The sequence below is a fragment of the Protopterus annectens genome, chromosome 1.part1 (assembly GCF_019279795.1).
Source record: "Protopterus annectens isolate FY-2018-M chromosome 1.part1, PAN1.0, whole genome shotgun sequence".
NCBI lineage: Eukaryota > Metazoa > Chordata > Ceratodontiformes > Protopteridae > Protopterus > Protopterus annectens.
In genome coordinates, this window is record NC_056726.1 from 1,817,506,065 (window position 1) to 1,817,525,766 (window position 19,702).

Genomic DNA, 19,702 nt, shown 5'->3' on the forward strand with positions numbered 1-19,702 from the left:
GACCCCCCTTGCCATGAAGCCCTGGTCTTGATTCCCAGTTTGAGAAGTCCAAAGAAGCATGAATGAGGACAGTTTCGAGACTAGATCAGGCACAGCTGTCCCAATATGACAGGATGAAAAGACCCAGCTTATACAGCAGACAGTTGAGTGTAGGATGCCCCAAGGGGGCAAGGATGTCTTCTCCATCGAAGTGGAGAAAGCTCTCCCCACTACCTCGAAAACTGAAGCCATGGGAAAGCCCTGTCTTGATCCCACTGGATCCAAAGAAGCATGTGTAGGATGAAACCCAATCCCCCTGCCTCCAGCCTTGAAGCAGGGGTCAGACTCAAGCTATCCAACACCAAGGCTCCAAGAGGGAAGGACAGCTCTAAGAACATCAGAGTCAATCCTGACCCCCAAATCTGGTGCAAGTGACGGCCCTGAAATCCTTCTGGATCTGACAAAATCAAACTTGTCTGGGTCACAGAAAGTGTCAGATTCGAAGATGGGCAGTCCTTCGGATCTGACACGGGTATACTCGGAAGTCTCGGGTCCGAAATCTCCAAAACCACTGGGCAGGATTGTGCAATACAAAGGCTCATGGGTCCAATGGGAGATGAAGCTGGGATAACATCCATCTGAATCGGGGTTCTGAGAAATTTTCTCATTATCCTATCCACATCCACTTCTGATAAGCTTCTGCACGCCTGAGAGAAAACGATGTTGAATACTGATGGGAAACTCTTTGAGGTATGTCATGAAGGAAGGGAGAATGAAGCTTTGAAGTTACTGGTTCTGTTGAAAAGCTAAGTGACTTGGACTAAGTCAGATCAGAGTGAGAGGATGGTCCAGTTTTTGTCAGAGTCAGGGCCATAGAGGTGGGTGGATCTGACATTTTAGAGATTTTTTTGGGCAAAGTAGAACCTGAAGAAGTTGAAGGAGAAGAAGAGTCAGAGGAGCACTTTCTTGAGTGTTTCATTTTATCTGCTGCTTCTCTTGTGGATTTTTTGGAGGAGGATGGGGTTCCACAGATTAAACAGACAAAGGAAGAAGACCTCTCACACAATTAACTTATTTTTCCTCTTGATCAGTGCCCTGTGATTAAAGCTGAACAAATATCATGATGCACATTTAGATGTACTTGACCCAGGCAATAAACAAATTCAGAATGGATGTCAGAATTTAGGATTTTGGGCCTGAAAGAGAAACACACTTTAAAACCGGTACATTGTACAAAAACAAACTGTAGAAGGAAAGACAAGCTAGGGAACATACCAACAATGATAAAAGTAGTACCCAAGGAAACAGATAAGGGAAATACCAACAATGGTAAAAAGGTGTGCCACTGAGGTAGCAAGTAAGCACGCAAGGCCTTAAGGCCCACACACACTAAATCCAAAGAGAAATCCTGTATAAAAATTATCTCTGTATAACTACGTATATATAAATATTATAAATTTGGATATGGAGGAAAAATAAAAGAATTATCCTGTTAGAAAATTATTGAAAAACAGCATTTATCTAAAGCAATCTCCTGGACATGGGCAATCATCACTAAATGCAATCTTTGGTATTAACTAGCATTTCTATGGTATTACATTGGGATGAAATGGCTAGGCTTAAAATGACCTCCGGGTCAATAGCCCAGTAATCTCCTATGATCCTATGAACATGCTGGAGCTAATGGTGACCACGTCTTATTGCTAAAGCGCCAAACAAGACCTGAGGTAACTAAGGAGAAGACAGGGATTACAGGTAAGGGGAGGAGGGTCGAGCTACGAAACCTGAAGTCTATTGAGTAGTCGATGACTGATCCGAGACCTATCAGTTGAGGTACAGATGAAAAAAAAACATCAGATCTATTGGAATCAACCAGAGGACGTTAGAAAAGACTGGGGAATGAGACTGGATAAGCAATTTACAAGGGAACAATGAGAAGACATATGTATGGCTCCCAAGTATGCAACAAAGTCTAGAAGGTTTAGGATTTTTGCTTGGAAGTGTTTGCATAGGTATTTTTATACTCCAAGCAGACTTCAAAGAATTTTTCTCAGATAGCTGGCAAATGTTGGATGCGTGATGGGGAAGAAAGATGTAAATGGGAACACGTACTTTGTGAGTATAATGAGTTGGCAACCTTTAAAAATTCCCTATAAGAGTACTCTATCAGAAATATTACATCAGTAAATGGGTGTAACTAAGGACATTTTTTTTTTTTTTAACTTGGACACTAGATCTGAATTGCCTAGACATAGTAAGGCCTTGTTAAGTTTATGTCTCATGGCTGCTAAAAAAGCAATTGCTAGTACAGATTATTGTAACAAAGATGAAAGAACTCGAAGTGAGATCTTTAGAAAAGTAAAGGAGCAAGTTACATAGAAGTAAATAGAAACTGGGAACAATAATGCAGAATAATGTTCAGGAGGAGGATAGAGGTTTACAGGAAATCAGGAACTGAGCAATTTAAATGTTAGATTGATTATATTTAAAAAAACATGTGATGTATAATGTACGTAACTGAAAACATGTTAATACAGTGTTTCTTTTATATTAATGTATGTTTGCCTATGTCTTAAAAGTGATGATTTAATAAAGGTGCTAAACAAAAATAAAAACTCCATACAACTGAAACTGGCTAAACTTCAGGATATGTCATGCACAGACAACTTGGTTTACAGCAGTACCAGAATAAACTGAAGGAAAAGAGTTCACAGACTGTATGAGAAAATGCAGCACCACTTGTGCACTATTTTAAAATCAAAAGAAAGTCTATAGTCCATGTACAGAGGCATTTTCTCTAAAGTCTTTGTAAAACTTCTCCAGTTTGTTCTGGTACTGCTGTAAACCAACCCTAGAGTTTCTCAGCCATCTGTTCAACTTTCATTGCTGTTCTGTCATTTTTTCTTTCATCTCCTTTCAGCAGGCTGCATATCTACTATTTCTTTTGAGTGCCTTGTTAAAACGCCTTCTATATCCTACAGTCTTCTGTAATATCTCTATCTATATTTCCAATAAGGACTCACTTATCTTAAAAATCTCAAAATTCATTTGGTCAGTCTTTCTCTCTAAGGTGATTCAGCTGCCATTACCATCTGCTTTCCCAGTTCTGCTTCACCACACTGCTGTCAGTCATCATATGAGTTTTCACAGCTGGTCACCCTTTTACTTCACTTCTGCTCTCCCTTGTTGACCTTATGGAAGTTACAGGCTCTTTAGTTATCAATTTCTGTTAACAACATATGGCAGTTTGTTGGCTTTTGCAAATTTAAAGTGTTTGTTCACTCATCAGAGCTCTGTTCTTAGCTCCTTACAGTGCTGCCATCTTAGAACTTCATCTTCTAGTACATGTTAAGCAGAGCAGTAGCTTTGTACCTTCAAGGCAAATTGAGACAACTGGACAGGTAATCCCATTACCTCCCCCCCCATCTATCTTATGTTGTTCCCCAAGAAGCTGGAAGGAACTTTGAATTAGGGTTTATTGGTAGGCTTGTAACACAGCATGACTAGTATTTACCAACACACTTGAAAACCTAAGCAAACAAAATAATCAGTAACTTTTCAGTAGAACACTGCAACAGTAATGAAATACCACTGACAAGAACTGATAAAAATACAGACTGCCAGCAAATACTACACGCGATGGACAAATAAATGCATACAAATCAGTTAAATGAAACATTCTCAAAGTAAGCACATAGAAAAGAGTTGTACTAATGGCCACTGCGCACACAGCAAGGTCAAAAAAGTAGGAATGTTTGCAGTCACTGTTCATGTTCTTCCTAGATTCTTACTGACAATACATTTACTACTTACTTTTAAGCATATATTTTCCTCTCAATTGCCACAACTACAAAATGATCTACTGATGCAATGTAGCATTTCCACTTTGCTGACATGCTATTCAGTATGTAGTTCATAGGTTCATAGGTTCGTACTAGGCTATCTGCCCTGGGGCAATTATAAGCCTAGCCCGATTCTGTATGGCTTACACCACCCCTTGATTTGAGTATACTGAGACCTTTTTAAGGTTTAGTTTACTGTGCCTCTGTCTAATAGTGACACGGGAGTAATCCCTGGGACAAACCTACAATCCCCCATCCACTTATCGAGATTCTTCTTGAAGAGATTCAGTGAGGTGCTCTGCCTCACATGAACTGGAATTCTATTCCAGAGCGAAGGGAGCCTCTGGGTTATGAACCTGTCCCTCCAGCAAGTTCTATTTATTTCTGTGCTGAGGTTCAAGTCCCTCGAGTGTGTGGATCTAAGGGATTTAGATTTACTGAGGTGGAGCCTGTCCATTAATTCTGGATTTGACATAGCTTTGTATGTCAGGCATAGATCGCCTCGAAGTAGGCGGTATGCAACTGAGTAGAACTGGAGTTTTTTTAACCGAGCAGCATATGGCATCTGTTGGAGACCCTTGATCCTCTTGGTGAGATACTTTTGGGGTCTTTCTAATTGCTGCAGGTGTCGGGTAAGGTACATCCCAAAAGGGGCATTGTATTCTATGATGGGCCTGATGAGGGATGAATAAAGGGGCATGATTACCTCTCTTGATCTAGATGTGAAACCCTTCGTGATGAGGTGGGCTATGTAGAAGGTCTTTCTAACCACTTTGGCAATGTGGTTTTCAAAGGAGAGATTGCTATCAACTTGGGTCCCCAGGTCCCTAATAACTTTCTCTGTACTTAATGGGTTTCCGCCTATGTGGTAATTTGTGGGCACATTCTTTTGTCAAAGGGTATGACTATACATTTTTGGCATTTAGCTTTAAACCATGGTGCTGGCACCAGTTATCTGTCTCTGTGAGACCTTTTTGAAGGATGTTTGTGTCAGCTGGAGAGTTGATTATGGCGCCCAGTTTGCAGTCGTCTGCGAACTTGGTGAGCCATAGTCCTCCCACATTTGCCTGTACCTCGGAAAAGTATATACCGAACAAGAGTGGTCCCAGGACAGAACCCTGTGGGACGCCACTTGTGACCGGTTTCGAGTCTGACATGGCTCCAGCAACTCTCAGCTGTGGGTTCTGTCTTTGAGCCAGTTTGCGACCCATCTTGTGACATAGGGGTTTATATTTAAGCTGGATAGCTTATCTATGATGCCCGAGTGGGGTATTGTGTCAAATGCCTCTGCAAGGTCCAGATAGGCTGTGTGGACTACCTTCTCTTCATCTATGGCTTTGGTGACTGTTTCAAAGAAGTCAACCAGGTTCAAAAGGCAGGATCTGCCCTTGACAAAAACGAACTGGGTAGGATCTAGTGTCTGTAGGTCCCCAATGTCTTTGTTTATGAGCTCCATGATGATCCTCTCCATAGCCTTGCAGACTAAGCTAGTCAGGCTTATGGGGCGATAGTTTCCAGGGTCCGTAGAGGCTCCACCTTTGTGGAGTGGGACCACTGTTGCTGTACGCCATTCTGTGGGCACATATCCTGTAGTGAGGCTGAGATTGCATAGCTGTTTTATTTGAGGGATTAGTTCCTCTTGTAGTTCATGTAGGACGCAACCTGGGACGCCATCTGGTCCCATGGAAGCAGTGTTTTTTGCTTTGGAGAGGGCAGCCTTCACCTGAGCATCTGAGATGTTTGTGAGGCAGCCCTCTGCCGGGATAGATACTTGCTCTTTGGGGGAGGGGTGGAGAAGTTTGCACTGAACCTGTCTGCCAGGATATTGGCGATGTCTGTGGGTTCAGTGTATTTTTTGTCGTTTAGAATCAACTCAGAACAAGTCTTGGAGTTGCATCCCAGGTTTCTAACATAACTAAAAAAAGCCTTATGATTGTCTTTGGTGTCCTGTGCAATTTTTCTCTCGAAGCTGGCCTTGGAGGATTTTATGACGGATCATAATTTCTTGCTAGTACTGATCAGAGATGCCTTCCCTATTAGGGATTTTGCTCTATCATGTAGTAGCTTTCTCCTTCTGTTGTACAGTTTATTTATGGCAGGGGTCCACCAGACTGGACGCCTGCCTTTGGATGATAGGGTCTTGGTTTTGTTTGGGATAGCATGATCCATGCATTCCTGGAGATGTCCGTAGAATGCATTTATATAGGATTCTGCAGTTTGGGCTGTAGTTTCCATTGGCCCTGGGGCCTTGAAGGATTCCACTTCGGTTTTGATAAGTGAGAAGTTCGCTTTTGAGAAGTTTTTCACTGTGGTTTTCTGGGCTGGGGGTGGGGTCGGGATGTGGACATCCAGTGAAATTAATGTATGGTCTGATCTTACCAATAAGGGATATACTTCTGGTGTGGAGCATAGAGTCCCCATGCTGGTAATGATCAGGTCTAGTATGTTGTCCCCTCTTGTGGGAGTGGTGACTAGTTGTTCCATAGCATTTGAGTTTATAATTTCCAGGAATCTTTGGGCTAAGGTGCTGAGGCTTGAGTAGTGCTCCCAGTCTATGTTTGGGTAGTTGAAGTCGTCCAATATAATGGTGTTCGGAGAGATCTTCATGTTCTCCAATGTTTTCAGGAAAGCCGTTTTGTCACAAATACTTTAACCACGTCATCTGAATTTCACACTTTTCCTCACTCTTCCCAATCTCTTATCTCCTCTGATTGATTCTTAGTTATCATGCAAAATTTTATATGCCCTTCTAATTACCCCTTACTTAACAGCAACTTCTGTTCTAGCTTCAGCTAAATACTCTAGCAGAGCAGGTCTTTCTCTTCAGATTCCTCTGTCCCTTTCTTGTTGTCTACACTCTATCAATCCCTGGTAGGGAAGGCAGTCTCTAGCCTGCACTCTAAATGTCTTCTTGGCCTCATCCCATTCTATCACCTTTCCCTCTTTAGTAATTTTGCTCCCAACACCTTGATTCCTTTGCCAGTTTTCTCCAGTAAATCCCAGTCTCCTCTTGCCTATTCTCTGTACCACTACTTTGCAGTCATCCCTATCAGATGAATCTCATTTCTCCATTCCCATGTTAACTTAGTTTTTAGTACACTTTCTGCTACACTTGGAATTTAATATTCTGCACCGACTGTTATTATTCTCCTTAAGGATCTGCATCCCAAATCCCATTCTCTCCTTATGTCTTGAAATTCCCCCATTTCACTATCCTCCTTTTCCACTATAAATTGTAGCTTTCTGCTTGTGTTACATGTAACAGCCTTAACTGTGTAGCTCTAAAATAGCCTTCAAATCAGGTAATTATAAACCTCCTTATTCAGTTGGGAAGATCAACTTTTCTCACTTGACTCTTGCCCTCTTCCCTTGCCAATAAAATACCTCAGCTCTTTATTACTATCCACAACATCCTCTGGCTGATAAAATATGCCTGACTTAAGTGACAAAAAACATTTTTAATGCTTGTATCTTGCTATCCATATTCATAGGCAAGAGCTTCCAGTTTCACAATTTTTGTATTATGTTTTGTTTTGTTTCTTCCCGCATATCCTTAGTTGCCAAAACTGAATCCATTTTAATCCATATTCCTAAATATTCCATTTTATCATGTCCCCATAAATGTGGGCATTGCTGAACCAATCCATATGTGGGTACATATTTTATATCGACAGCTTTTGTTTTATTTTCATTAATTTTATATCCCCCTAAAAAAAAAAAAAAAAAAAAAAAAAAAAAAAAAACAGGATATTCCACAACACACAGGATCATAGGCTATCGACCCGGAGGTCATTTTAAGCCTAGCCGTTTCATCCCAATGCAATACCATAGAAATGCTAGTCAGTTCCCAAGATTGTATTTAGTGATGACTGCGCATATCTGGGAGGGTTGTGGGCCCTATCCCAGTAGGAATTTACGGTGCCCCATCCACTCATCCAGGTTCCTCTTGAACAGTGTCATAGAGGTGCTCATAGATAACCTTTTCTGATTCCATCAGGTACAAAATATCATCTGTAAATAAAGCCAAATTTTCTAGAACACCATACCAATGACATCATTGAATTTCTAAGTCCCTTATTTCCTTGCCAGTTGTTCTTAATACAATGAAAATAACAAAGGTTTGAGAGAATTCTCCTGGCTGGTTCCTCTATTCAGTCACAACTTATCAGATAAGAACCCTCCCACTTGTTTTTTGCATGTCATCCCGTCATATATCCTCCTAATTAACCTTATTATTGTGTCAGGAAATGTAAATGCTTCCAGTGCCCTACTCATAAAATCCCAGCTTACTCTGTAAAATGCTTTCTCTGCAACAAGACCCACCAAAACAGCAGTATTTTCTTACTTTCTGCTTCCTTATGGATTATTATTTTTCTATTACTATTGTCAAATGTTTGCCTTCTCTCCACAAAACTACATCATTCCATATCTATCAATTTTGGCATCACCTTTGCCATCCTCTTAGCCATTATAGACATAAGCACTTAATAATCATGAAACAAATCCAAGGTACCAAGGAGTCAAAATCAGCCAGGAGAGTCCATAAACCGATTTTAATAAAGAATAAAACACATGAATGCAGCCACATAAAACATAGCGTTTTCATTTTAACTTCATCGATGTGGATCTAACAGTCAAACTTAGAGTTATGTAGCACTCTAACAAGCAAACTGACCAATACAAAAAGACAAATTGTTAGGACATCATTGTCATAAAAATCATGAAAATTCATCACAAACCATGTTAAAATTTGCTGTGCCAATTTGCCTCTTTTTTTATGATTATTAGTTTTTTTGGCTATGGCTGGAGAAACCAGCTTTGAGAGGGAAGAAAGGGGCATGAAAGATGATGTCGGACAAGCGAGAAAGCTGATTGGTCAGCTTTCGCAATTGACTGATCTTCTCACCCCTCTAAGCCAATCAATGGTGGAAATAATTAGAGGAGCACAGAGAGGGCGTAACCAGAAAGACCTGCTTCAAAACACATCTGAATGGCTCGAAAATGCCAGGAATAATAATGAGATTAACAAAACGGACTTTACTGGTACTGGTAACCGGAATGGAGCTATGTAGAATTAATTTTTACAGACACCAGCTGCTCTTAGGTCTGAACTGGACACCAATGGAAGACATAAATTATGTCTGCCTCCAGGACAAAACCAAAGGACTTACGCTGCTGCTTTGAGTACCGAGAGACTGGATTTAAAAGACTGGTTACAAGTAAGCTTCACATCTAAGTTTAAAGACAATTTAGGTACAAATTTACAAGTGACTGATTCATATAAGGTTAAGATAGATAAACTGTCTAAGCTTATGTTAAAATTTAAAACACTTGATATTGAAAATTCATATTTAAAACAGTGTATTTTAGAGAAGATTGTACCTAAAGGTTTAAGGATATACAAATATCCTAACAATGTAATAGATGGAAGTACATATCATAAGGAATTATTGGAAATATTCAACAGATATGGACTAGATGTTTTAAAAGTTATGGTAAAAGAAAATGAGAGACCGAAAGAAGTTATTCACAGTGAAATAGAAATACTAAATGAACAGATAAAAACTAACTTGATTTTTACTATCGAGAAGGAAAAATATTTTAGCATTAGGGATGATGTCGATTTTAAATGTGATGAATTAATAAGAAGAAAGATAACAAAAAAATGTTGAGAGACATTAATGAATATAAAAACAATATTAGCTACCCTAGACCTAAATCAAAGGGTAGGTTGGATGATCGAAGAAACCATGATTTTAACTTGAACAACAATTCTGAAGAAACTGATGAAAATAATATGAATGAAAATATACAGACATGGCAGTTAGATGAATTAGATCATTTTCCTGAGGGTGAGCCTTTGAGAAGGTCAGAAAGAATTAGAAATAAAAATGGCAATTATTATCCACATCAAAATTTTCTGAGAGGGGGAAGAAGGGGGAGGTATTAAATATTATGAATACACCCCACCCCAATTTGGATGAACATAATGACTCCATCAAACAGGATGAAGTTAATAAACACAAATACGTAAAAAATGGTTATAATATTTATAACTTTAGTACGGTAGATTTGCAAGATGAACACTTCAGCCTCCTTTCTAAAGGAATGAAATTCATACCCTTGAAAAAAGGTGACTTAAAAACCCAATAGATGTTGAACTTTTTACGAGGAAATTTAATCTTGGTTTATTATTAGCTCAAGATAATACACACAAGGAAATTAAAAGGAAGAGTACCTTTAATCCACCCATTCACCCCCAGATTAAAAACTTTGAGTGTATCATAGAAGGAGAGATACGAAGTGCCGTTTCTAAGGTTAAATATAAAGCCAATATTAATTTTAAAAAAAGATTGGATTTAGAAGAGCTTAAATGATGATAGAGACACTAGAGTAATGAAGCCTAATAAAGCGGGAGGTACTGTATTGATGGATTCTCTGATTTATGAGGGTAAAATTAACAAAATACTAATGGACACCAAGTATGAAACTGTGTCTAGAAATGAAGTGAATATAGCTTACAATAGAATCGACAACCCTTTCAGACACGCTTTTGGAAGGGTGGATAGATGTTAACACCTACAGTTACTTGAGGGTGGAAAAACCCAAGATCCCAACAACTTTTGGGATGCCAAAAATCCACAAGAACGAGATAGATCCCCCACCATTAAGACCTATTGTTACAGCAGAGGGTTCAAAAACTTTACCTCTAGCAAAATTTGTGGATTCTAAGTTAAAGAAATTATGGTTAAAAAGGAAAAACATCTTGAGAGATTCCTGGGACTTCTTAAGAGAAATAAACCAAGATTTACATAATGAGAATGTGATATTTATTACTCTAGATATAGTTGATCTCTTTACCAGCATACCCCATAGTGAAGGAATTCAGATGCTGACAGAGATCCTTTATGATGACTCTGTAATTTCCCAGAATGATAGGCTGGTTTGCCTCAATTTAATGGAATTAGTATTAAAATATAATTTCCATCTATTTCAATGGTGAATTTTATCACCAGATCAAAAGGGTGGCTATGGGCGCAGCATGTGCTCCCACTTATGCGAACCTAGTACTTGCTAAATGGAAGGAAAAATATGTTTTAAATTCTATGTATAAAGATTATTGGAGTATTTACAGGAGGTTTTTGGATGATATTTGTATTTTTTGATTGATGCTAAAGATAAAGTGCACGAATTTGTAAGATTGTAATGTTTCTGATAAAAAATTACAATACCTTGATATAGAAATATACAAAGAAAACCATGGCTTTAGTTCAAAGGTACATAACTCATTCTTGCATCATGATAGCGCACATCCCTACCATTACAAGACGAACCAGCTCGTGAGAGCTAGTAGAATGACTTCTAACAACGAGGAGTTTGAAAATGAATGCATTTTCCTCAGAAGTCTGTTCAGTGCAAGAGGCTACCCAAATGACCTGTTAGATGATGCCATGAAACAGGTACAGGAGGGTAGGCAAGACAAATGTAAACCATTTTGGGTCAGCTTTCTGGGGTATGTGCTGAGAAGAAGCATTATCAGAATGATGAGTATAGTAAAGCCATGGTGTTAGAATACAATGCTAGTACTGGTATAATCAGGAACATCATTGGCTCAGAATGGAAAAAGTTCATTAGCCTCAAAGATTTATAAAAAATATCAAAAATGGAGTTGAGGTTTGTGTATAAGAACTGTCATAATTTGAAAAATGTTTTAGAAAATAAGAGGCAAAGCAATTTTAGAAAAAAGTTTGGCACTTATAAATGTGGACGGTGCATACAATGTAATTATATAAGCAATGGTGCAGAAATATTTTTAAACAGTAGAAATGTGACTAACTAGCAATGATTATTTTAACTGTGAATCCAGTGGACTTGTACATTTAGCCTTGTGTGAAAAATGTCAGTCCTTTTATGTGGGTAAGACGGAATGTAAATTAAAAAGGCATATATATGAACATTATTATGATATATTAAATAAAAAGGAAACTAATGCCCTTTACAAACATTCCTTAGTTTGTATGAATGCTAGATTTATATTTTTTTGTCTTGGAAGGAATCAAGAAAAAAGTAAGAGGGGGACAATGGGAAGAGAGAGTGGAATATAGAGAACTTTGGTGGCAGATCACTTTACAGGCTACCTTTCTACCAGGATTAAATGAAAGTGTATCCATTGTTCCCTTCTTAAAAATAAAGGCAGCTAAGTTATGAAAATGTTCATTAACAAACCCATGCTTCACAGTTAATTTGTGGTATGTGTATTTTGTATATACATATACTTTTATCTGTGATTTACACTTTCTCCACTTGAGGGCGCCATATGGTTACTTTTATACTTTATTCATTCACTTAACTGCTGTTGAGTCTGGTATTTTACATAACATACATATTCATTCACAGCTTTTAAAGTACAAATGTTTTAAGTATTTAGTCAATCTTTTTTGGAGAAGTGAGTTACATTTTTATATAATTTATAACATTGATAATTTTTAAATGTATTTTAGCATTTTTTAAGTTGATTTTAAGAAGTCTTTTAGTCCTTTTAACATGCTTTGTGATGAATATTCATGAGTTTTACGATAATGATGTCTTAATTTGTCTTTTTGTATTGGTCAGTTTGCTTGTTAGGATGCTGTATAACTCTGAGTTTGACTGTTAGATCCACATCTGATGATGTTTTATGTGGCTGCCTTCATGAGTTTTATTCTTTATTAAAATTGGTTTATGGACTCTCCTGGCTGGTTTTGACTCCTTGGTACCTTGGATTTGTTTATTGGTTTTTGTTGGGTGCCAATTTACCTCTTTTTTTACTTAATAATTATGATTTCAAACTGAAATGGGCCTGTATGAAGCTGGATCAGATGGGTCTTTACCATCTTTAGGTATTACAGCCACCACAGCTTTTTTCAAAGGTGTTGGTGCCAACCCTCTTTTTAAAATACTATTAAACAAAACCTTCCAGATCTTTTAACACTTTCTCCCTGACTAGCTTCCAAATTTCCACTAGAATACCACCTATTCCTGGATACTTCCCTGCATATTGTTTATACATCACCATTACTATCTCATAAAACTGATCAGTCAAAGCTGGACGTTATGGGAAAGAGTAGTGGAAGCTAGGTTAAGAAGGGAGGTGATGATTAGTGATCAGCAGTATTGTTTCATGCTGGGAAAGAGCACTACAGTACAGGTGCGATGTTTGCTCTGAGAGTGTTGATGGAGAAATATAGAGAAGGTCAGAAGGAGTTGCATTGTGTCTTTGTGGACTTGGACAAAGCATATGATAGGTTGCCTAGAGAGGAGTTGTGGTACTGTATGAGGAAGTCAGGAGTGGCAGAGAAGTATGTAAGAGTGGTACAGGATATGTACGAGGGTAGTGTGACATTGGTGAAGTCTGCAGTGGGAGTGATACATGCATTTAAGGGGGAGGTGGGATTACATCAAGGATCAGCTCTGAGCCCTTCCTTATTTGCAGTGGTGATGGACAAGTTGACAGACGAGATCAGACAGGAGCCCCTGTGGACTATGATGTTTGCAGATGACATTGTGATCTGTAGTGAGAGTAGGGACCAGGTTGAGGAGACCCTGGAGAGGTGGAGATATGCTCTAGAGAGGAGAGGAATGAAAGTCAGCAGGACTAAGACAGAATATATGTGTGTGTAAATGAGAGGGAGGACAGAGGAATGGTGAGGATGCAGGGAGTAGCGTTAGCAAAGGTAGATGAGTTTAAGTACTTGGGATCAACAGTTCAGAGTAATGGTGAATGTGGAAGAGAGGTGAAGAAGAGAGTACAGGCAGGATGGAATGGGTGGAGAAGAGTGTCAGGAGTGATTTGTGACAGATGGGTACCAGTAAGACTGAAAGGGAAGGTCTACAAGAGGGTAGTAAGACCAGCTATGTTGTACGAGTTGGAGACAGTGGCATTGACAAAAAGGCAGGAGTCAGAGCGCTGGAAGTGGCAGAGTTAAAGATGTGAAGATTTGCACTGGGTGTGACAAGGATGGACAGGATTAGGAATCAGTATATTAGAGGGTCAGCTCAGGTTGGACAGTTTGGAGACAAAGTCAGAGAGGCGAGAGTGCATTGGTTTGGACATGTGCTGAGGAGGGATGCTGGGTATATTGGAAAAAGGATGCTAAGGATAGAGCTGCCAGGTAAGAGGAAAAGAGGAAGGTCTAAGATAAGGTTTATGGATGTGGTGAGACAGGACATGCAGGTGGTTGGTGTGACAGAGCAATATGCAGAGGACAGGAAGAAATGTAAACAGATGATCCACTGTGGTGACCCCTAACGGGAACAGCTGAAAGAGAAGAAGATTATTATCTCATCTCCTCCTATCTTAACAGTTAGCCTCATCTACCTCTAACCTTGGTATATTTCAGTCTTCCATAAATATTTCCATTTGTGCTTTTTCTTGATTTCCCCACTTCTCTGCTTTATACAAATATTCATAAAATTTCTAAAATAGTTCTTATACCTCTACAGGATCTTTGTTTATTTTTCTTGTTTTTGGCAACAACCCTTTCTATTTTCTGTTGCCCAAACTGTTGTGTCAAAAATTTTTGTGTTGTGGAGTTACTTAAAAAAAAAAAAAAAAAAAACATTTTTGCAGCTTTTTTAACGGTGATATACTCCAGTGTTTCATTTATTTAATCTGCTCTGATTACATTTGACTTATTTTCCCCCTAGATTACTGCAGGCCATTACCTGCACCAAAACTGGAGCTTAAACTGCTGTTTACTGAACAGCTGCAGGATTCTTCCCAGTCAGTGTTCAGTTTAATTTTCTTTCAGGCTATCTGCTTCTTCTTTGCAGGAATCTAGGCAGTGTACTTACTAGCCATTAACTGAATTTTACTTAGGTTTACAGTATCACTGGTTGTTCTCTCTCAGTTTCAACGTTTGCACTGGGAGAGCTGAAGTTAAGTTGTTGATCAGTGTGCAGCCATCTTGAAAGTCAGACAAACACTTTATAATCATGGTTTAAAATTGAAATGGGTCTATATGAATCTAGGTCTGGTGGATCTTTACCATCTATAGTATTAATGTGGCCACAGCTTTCTTTGAAGATGTTGGTGCCCCCCCCCCACCTTTTAAGACACAGTTAAAGCCTTCCAGATATTTTACTTTCTTCACCTTAACTTCCACAGGAATATAATTTGTTCCTGGACACTTTCCTGCAGACTGATTATACTTCACCCTTTTTATTTTATCTCACCCACCTCTAACTTTGGAATACTTAAGTCTTCCATAAGTATTTCCATTTGTGGGTTCTTGATTTCTAAATTTCTCTACTCAATACAAAATGTTCATAAAATTTCCAAAATATCTGTATTACCTATACAGGATCTCTGGTTATTTTTCTTGTTACAAGCTCCTTAAGTCTGGTGACAACACTTTCTACTTTCTGTTGGTTAAATCATTGTGCCAAAAGTTTTGTGCTCTGGAGTTACTATAAGAAAAAAAAAGTTGCTTAATGGCAATCGTTCTAAACTCATACACAATATACAGATACTCCCTTATTTTTTCTTTAGGGCTCTATAGTTGTGCTTCTTCCTGTTCTGTGAGACTCCCCTTATTCTGTAATACTTCAATATTTGTCAGCCACTCTAAATAATTCTTATTTCTTTATTCTACTCCATTTTCACTTTATGCCACTCACTAGTTATAACTTCTGATTAAATACGTCTTCCTTTGTAACTCTCAAATAATTTCCACTAATCATTCCTTAAATTCCTGTCTTTTTAACAGGCATGTTGGGGAGCATCACTGTCTCATTTTGACTTCATTACCCTGCATCTTTATCTTAGTTTTTATTGGTGCAGGATCTGAAATATTTATTAGATGTGTTGCTTTCAATTAAATGCACATCCTTCTGTGAAACACAATTTCTATCTAGTCTACTGCAGTTATTGTACTTTGAGGAATAATATGTAAATTCTCTCAGAGTTCTTACTACTAAATTAATGTCTTCCATGCTAAATATTCCTCATAAATGTCTTCAGAAATTTTGTTATACTTTCCCTTCTAGGTCCCCCGGATACATCTTCACTGTTGCAAATCAAATTCCAGTCCACACTTCTAAATAACATTCCCTGCTGAAAGAGGATTATTTCTCCTAAAATATTCTTAAGCTCCATTTTAGCAGTTTTTGGTAGAATATAAATATATACTAGTATAATCCTCTTTCCTTGCCAGTACCTCCTTAGTAACACAACAAATCTACCCTTGCTAGTACCCCTTACTACCACAAATCTAACCTTTTTTTTCATCTATCACTATAGTGTAAACCTGTCCTCAACTGCAGATTTTATAAATACTACTGAACGTTTGCTAAAAGAAAAAAGCTACTATCATTGTATATACAAGAAACTTAGTAACTCTCATGGCATTCCACATTCTGTCTTATTTTTCTAGCCTGCTTTCTCACAGAAAATTGTTTTTAGATAAAGCAAAGGCACTAATCCAGACATTCTTTTATACAAAAATAAAAAAGCATCTCAACTTTACATAAAATATAATCAGTGCACTTTTACACCCCAGACTTCACCCCAACAGCCCAAGATTTTAGCTCATCTTAAACTTGCTTTTGTCCAGCCTTTCTTCTCTTTTTACACTGTAATGCTTCTATTTCTTAAAACTAAAAAAAGTACTTGTTTACTGTAAGATCTTTATCACATACAATTGAAAAGACTCATCCTTACCCTGACATTTAAGATACCCCTAACTCCATTCTCTTCCATTGTCACGCTCTATCACTAACTCTATCACCTTTCTTATCATTGTCTCACCCGTCTTTTTCTCTTTCATCCCTATTACTGTTCATCCAACTACACTTTATTCTTAATCCTCCTAGTTATACCCCCTTCTTAGCCACTTCATCATTTTACCTGTCAGCTGTCATCTCAACTCCTCTATCATAACTTTTTCTACTTATGTTTTTCTTGATTATTTCTGCTTACACCCTTCCTCCTCCTCTATTTTCTGTTCCTACTCTAGTGCTACCCACCCCTCATTAATGTCAATATACATATCCTGAACCTACATGCACCTACAGCTACTACATGTTAACATCTTTGACTTATGTAGAATACATCTAAAGCATATAATAAATATGTATACGGTTTGTCTCAATACTACCTGCAAAGTAGTGCTTAAAATGTTTAATTTTTACATGTTCATTGTAAATATGTATTTTATGTGGAGCTTTTCTCCCCAGTCCTCAGCTGAAAATGGGACTGTGCCTAGCCAGATGTCCCCAGTAAACAAGACAATCAATAAATAGTATATAAAGCTGCTTCACTAGATAACGTGCAATTTATATCTCAAAATGCATTATACAAATAGTATTAAAAACAAAAATAGCTTTACTTTGCTACCTTTTTTCCTTTTAATGTCCTTCCAAACATTAATGACAAAGTGGGGTATATGTATTACAGGCCATTCACAAGTTTAACAGAATCCAAAAATGTCCAATTTTTCTCAGTTTTTCTTGCAAAGCCATATTTCACAAATGTGACTGATGCTTTATAATCCTTCATTTATTCACGAATTTCAGTGTTGCTGGTCTTCTTCCTATTTATCTCCGTCTCCCAACACTAGACTCTGGTTCAAGTCCGAGGTACTCCAAACCTTCCCAGTTAACTCGTGTGCTTTGTCTGCATTTTCCTTTGGAACACTGGAAAAGTTTCACTGGCAAAGTCTCTCTATGAGCTTTACTGTCAGAAGAATGAGAAGCAGAATCCTGTTCTGTCTGATGGCACACTTTTTATTGGATACATTTTGTATTTCTTCCTTACACTGCTATGCTTCAAAAAATGTCTTTGATCCTCTAGGAAAAATATTCTGAAGACAGCCAGCCTTTTTTTTTTCCATTTCATCCTCTGACTTTTGCAGTTTTATCAGCTCATCTGAAAAGCTAGTTAAAGTTTCTTCTATTTTTCAGTCTTTTGTTATCCGAGTTGATATACTCCTTCAAAGTTTAATTTATTTTAATAATCTCTAAAATACATTAGATTTATTTTTTCCTCTAAATTATTGGATGCCATCCCTTGTCACAGCTGGGGCTTGAACTGCTTTTTTGCAAAAGAATTGCAAGATTCTTCCAAGTCATTGTTTTCTCTTCACCTTTCTAGTTGATTTTCTTTCAGGTTCTCTAAATTTCTTCTTAGGTGGCATCCAGGTAGTGTACTTACTCGCCAGTAACTGAACTGTTCTCAAGCTGGCAGGATTACTTGCTCTTATTTCTGTTTCGTTTTTCCACACTGGGAAAGCCGAAATTAAGCAGAGGATCAGTGTGCAGCCATCTTAAGTCTCTGAATTTCACACTTTATCCTTTTATCCTAGGTCACAGCACAGCCATACTCCTCATCATGTCATATTATTCCACAATAAACACCTACTATTCCTATGTCTGCAAAAACACTCCATTCATGGTTTGAAAAATTATGGACAGGCTACTTACAAGACAACAGTATTACAGGGTTATTCAAAAGGCTATCTACAGAAACTCTGACACCGAATTTAAGGTGACATCATTAATTACATCTCCTGATTAATTCAACTTTACAAGCACCGTATATTACTGATAAAGCTAGCTTTGGACGTGAGACTGGAAGCAAATGCCACGTATTTACATGTGACATTCCAGGCTGTACTTGCATTGCAGGAAAGATTTCTACTAAATTCCGGCCAAAACTGTATGTATCACACAGTGAACACTAATTTAAAATTGTACTGTTTCACCAACATTAGCATACTGAACCTTATTTACACTTACCAATTCATGTCTGTTTCTGTTAACAGTGTTACACTAATTACCTAAACAAGAAAAGAAATACTGGATGCCTGTGCTCTCCATCACAATGTCCCAGTTAGGAAATACACAGTAGTTCTGCCATAAGATTACATACAAAAGTCAACTGTGTTTATGGGTAGATCACAGATACCCTTCCCCCTACCAGAATGGTTCATCCTTACCTCTGTATACAGTGGACTTTCTTGAAGAGTAAATGTCTCCTTGGATTGTCCTGGTTTATAAAATCCGAACCACTGAAAACAGAAACAAAATATAAAAGGTTTATTCTTGCCAAACATCAGCAACATAACCATTACTATGCATGCTACAATATTATCATATCTTAACTCATTACATCTGAGTGATGCCTCTAGCAGCATCTGTAGTCAACTCCTACTGATGCTTCTAGGCATCAAATATTGCTTATTCCTATCTGCATGAATAATTAGAAAAGCATTCTATGTACAAGGTTTCAAAAGATTTCATCTTAAAGCTTACACAATAGTAAACTCAACTGTATTAATATTTGATCTCTGTCTAGCGCAGGTAAATATATATTAACTGTTGTTTTATGATATTAATTTATATAGATATAATTTTCAAAATGTTCTAAATATCTCAACAACCAAGTAACACAGACAGAACTCCTTAACCTCATATGAAAGCTCTCAGCTAGAAAAAGTGCTGATGACAGTATGTGTGTAACGTGAGTTGTTGCTGAGATATTGTAAGTTGTTTACAAAATATTACAAATGTAACAGTTACTGTGTTTACTATGACTTATGCAATTCAGTTTAAGACCTACAACCTAAAGAATACTACTACTATAAAAAAGTCTGTGCTGGAGTTTGCCATTTATACTACTTTCATAACTCCGATAGTTTCAGAGATATGAACACTTGTTTGAAATGTGAGAACATAATTTGATTCTGTGAAAAGGCTTAGGCTCCGCCCATTGGAAGTTACAGTGCAAACTTCCTGAGCTCCATTGCAGTGAATGAGTTAATGGTACAAGTTCAGAAAGTATAGCTGCATAAAGACATGTAACAATAGATCATGAAGAATAATGTACAGCAAGTCATGACATC

The 19,702-nt window shown here is 37.8% G+C and overlaps 1 protein-coding gene across 1 annotated transcript in view; it reads right to left on the bottom strand.

Annotated features, from left to right (window-relative positions):
- Window positions 1–19,702, bottom strand: part of PPT1 (palmitoyl-protein thioesterase 1) — a 602,088-nt gene that overhangs the window by 133,866 nt on the left and 448,520 nt on the right. Inside the window, exon 7 of the mRNA XM_044084806.1 lies at window positions 18,797–18,868. Coding sequence (XP_043940741.1) covers window positions 18,797–18,868 — 72 coding nt within the window. The remainder of the gene's footprint in view (window positions 1–18,796; window positions 18,869–19,702) is intronic.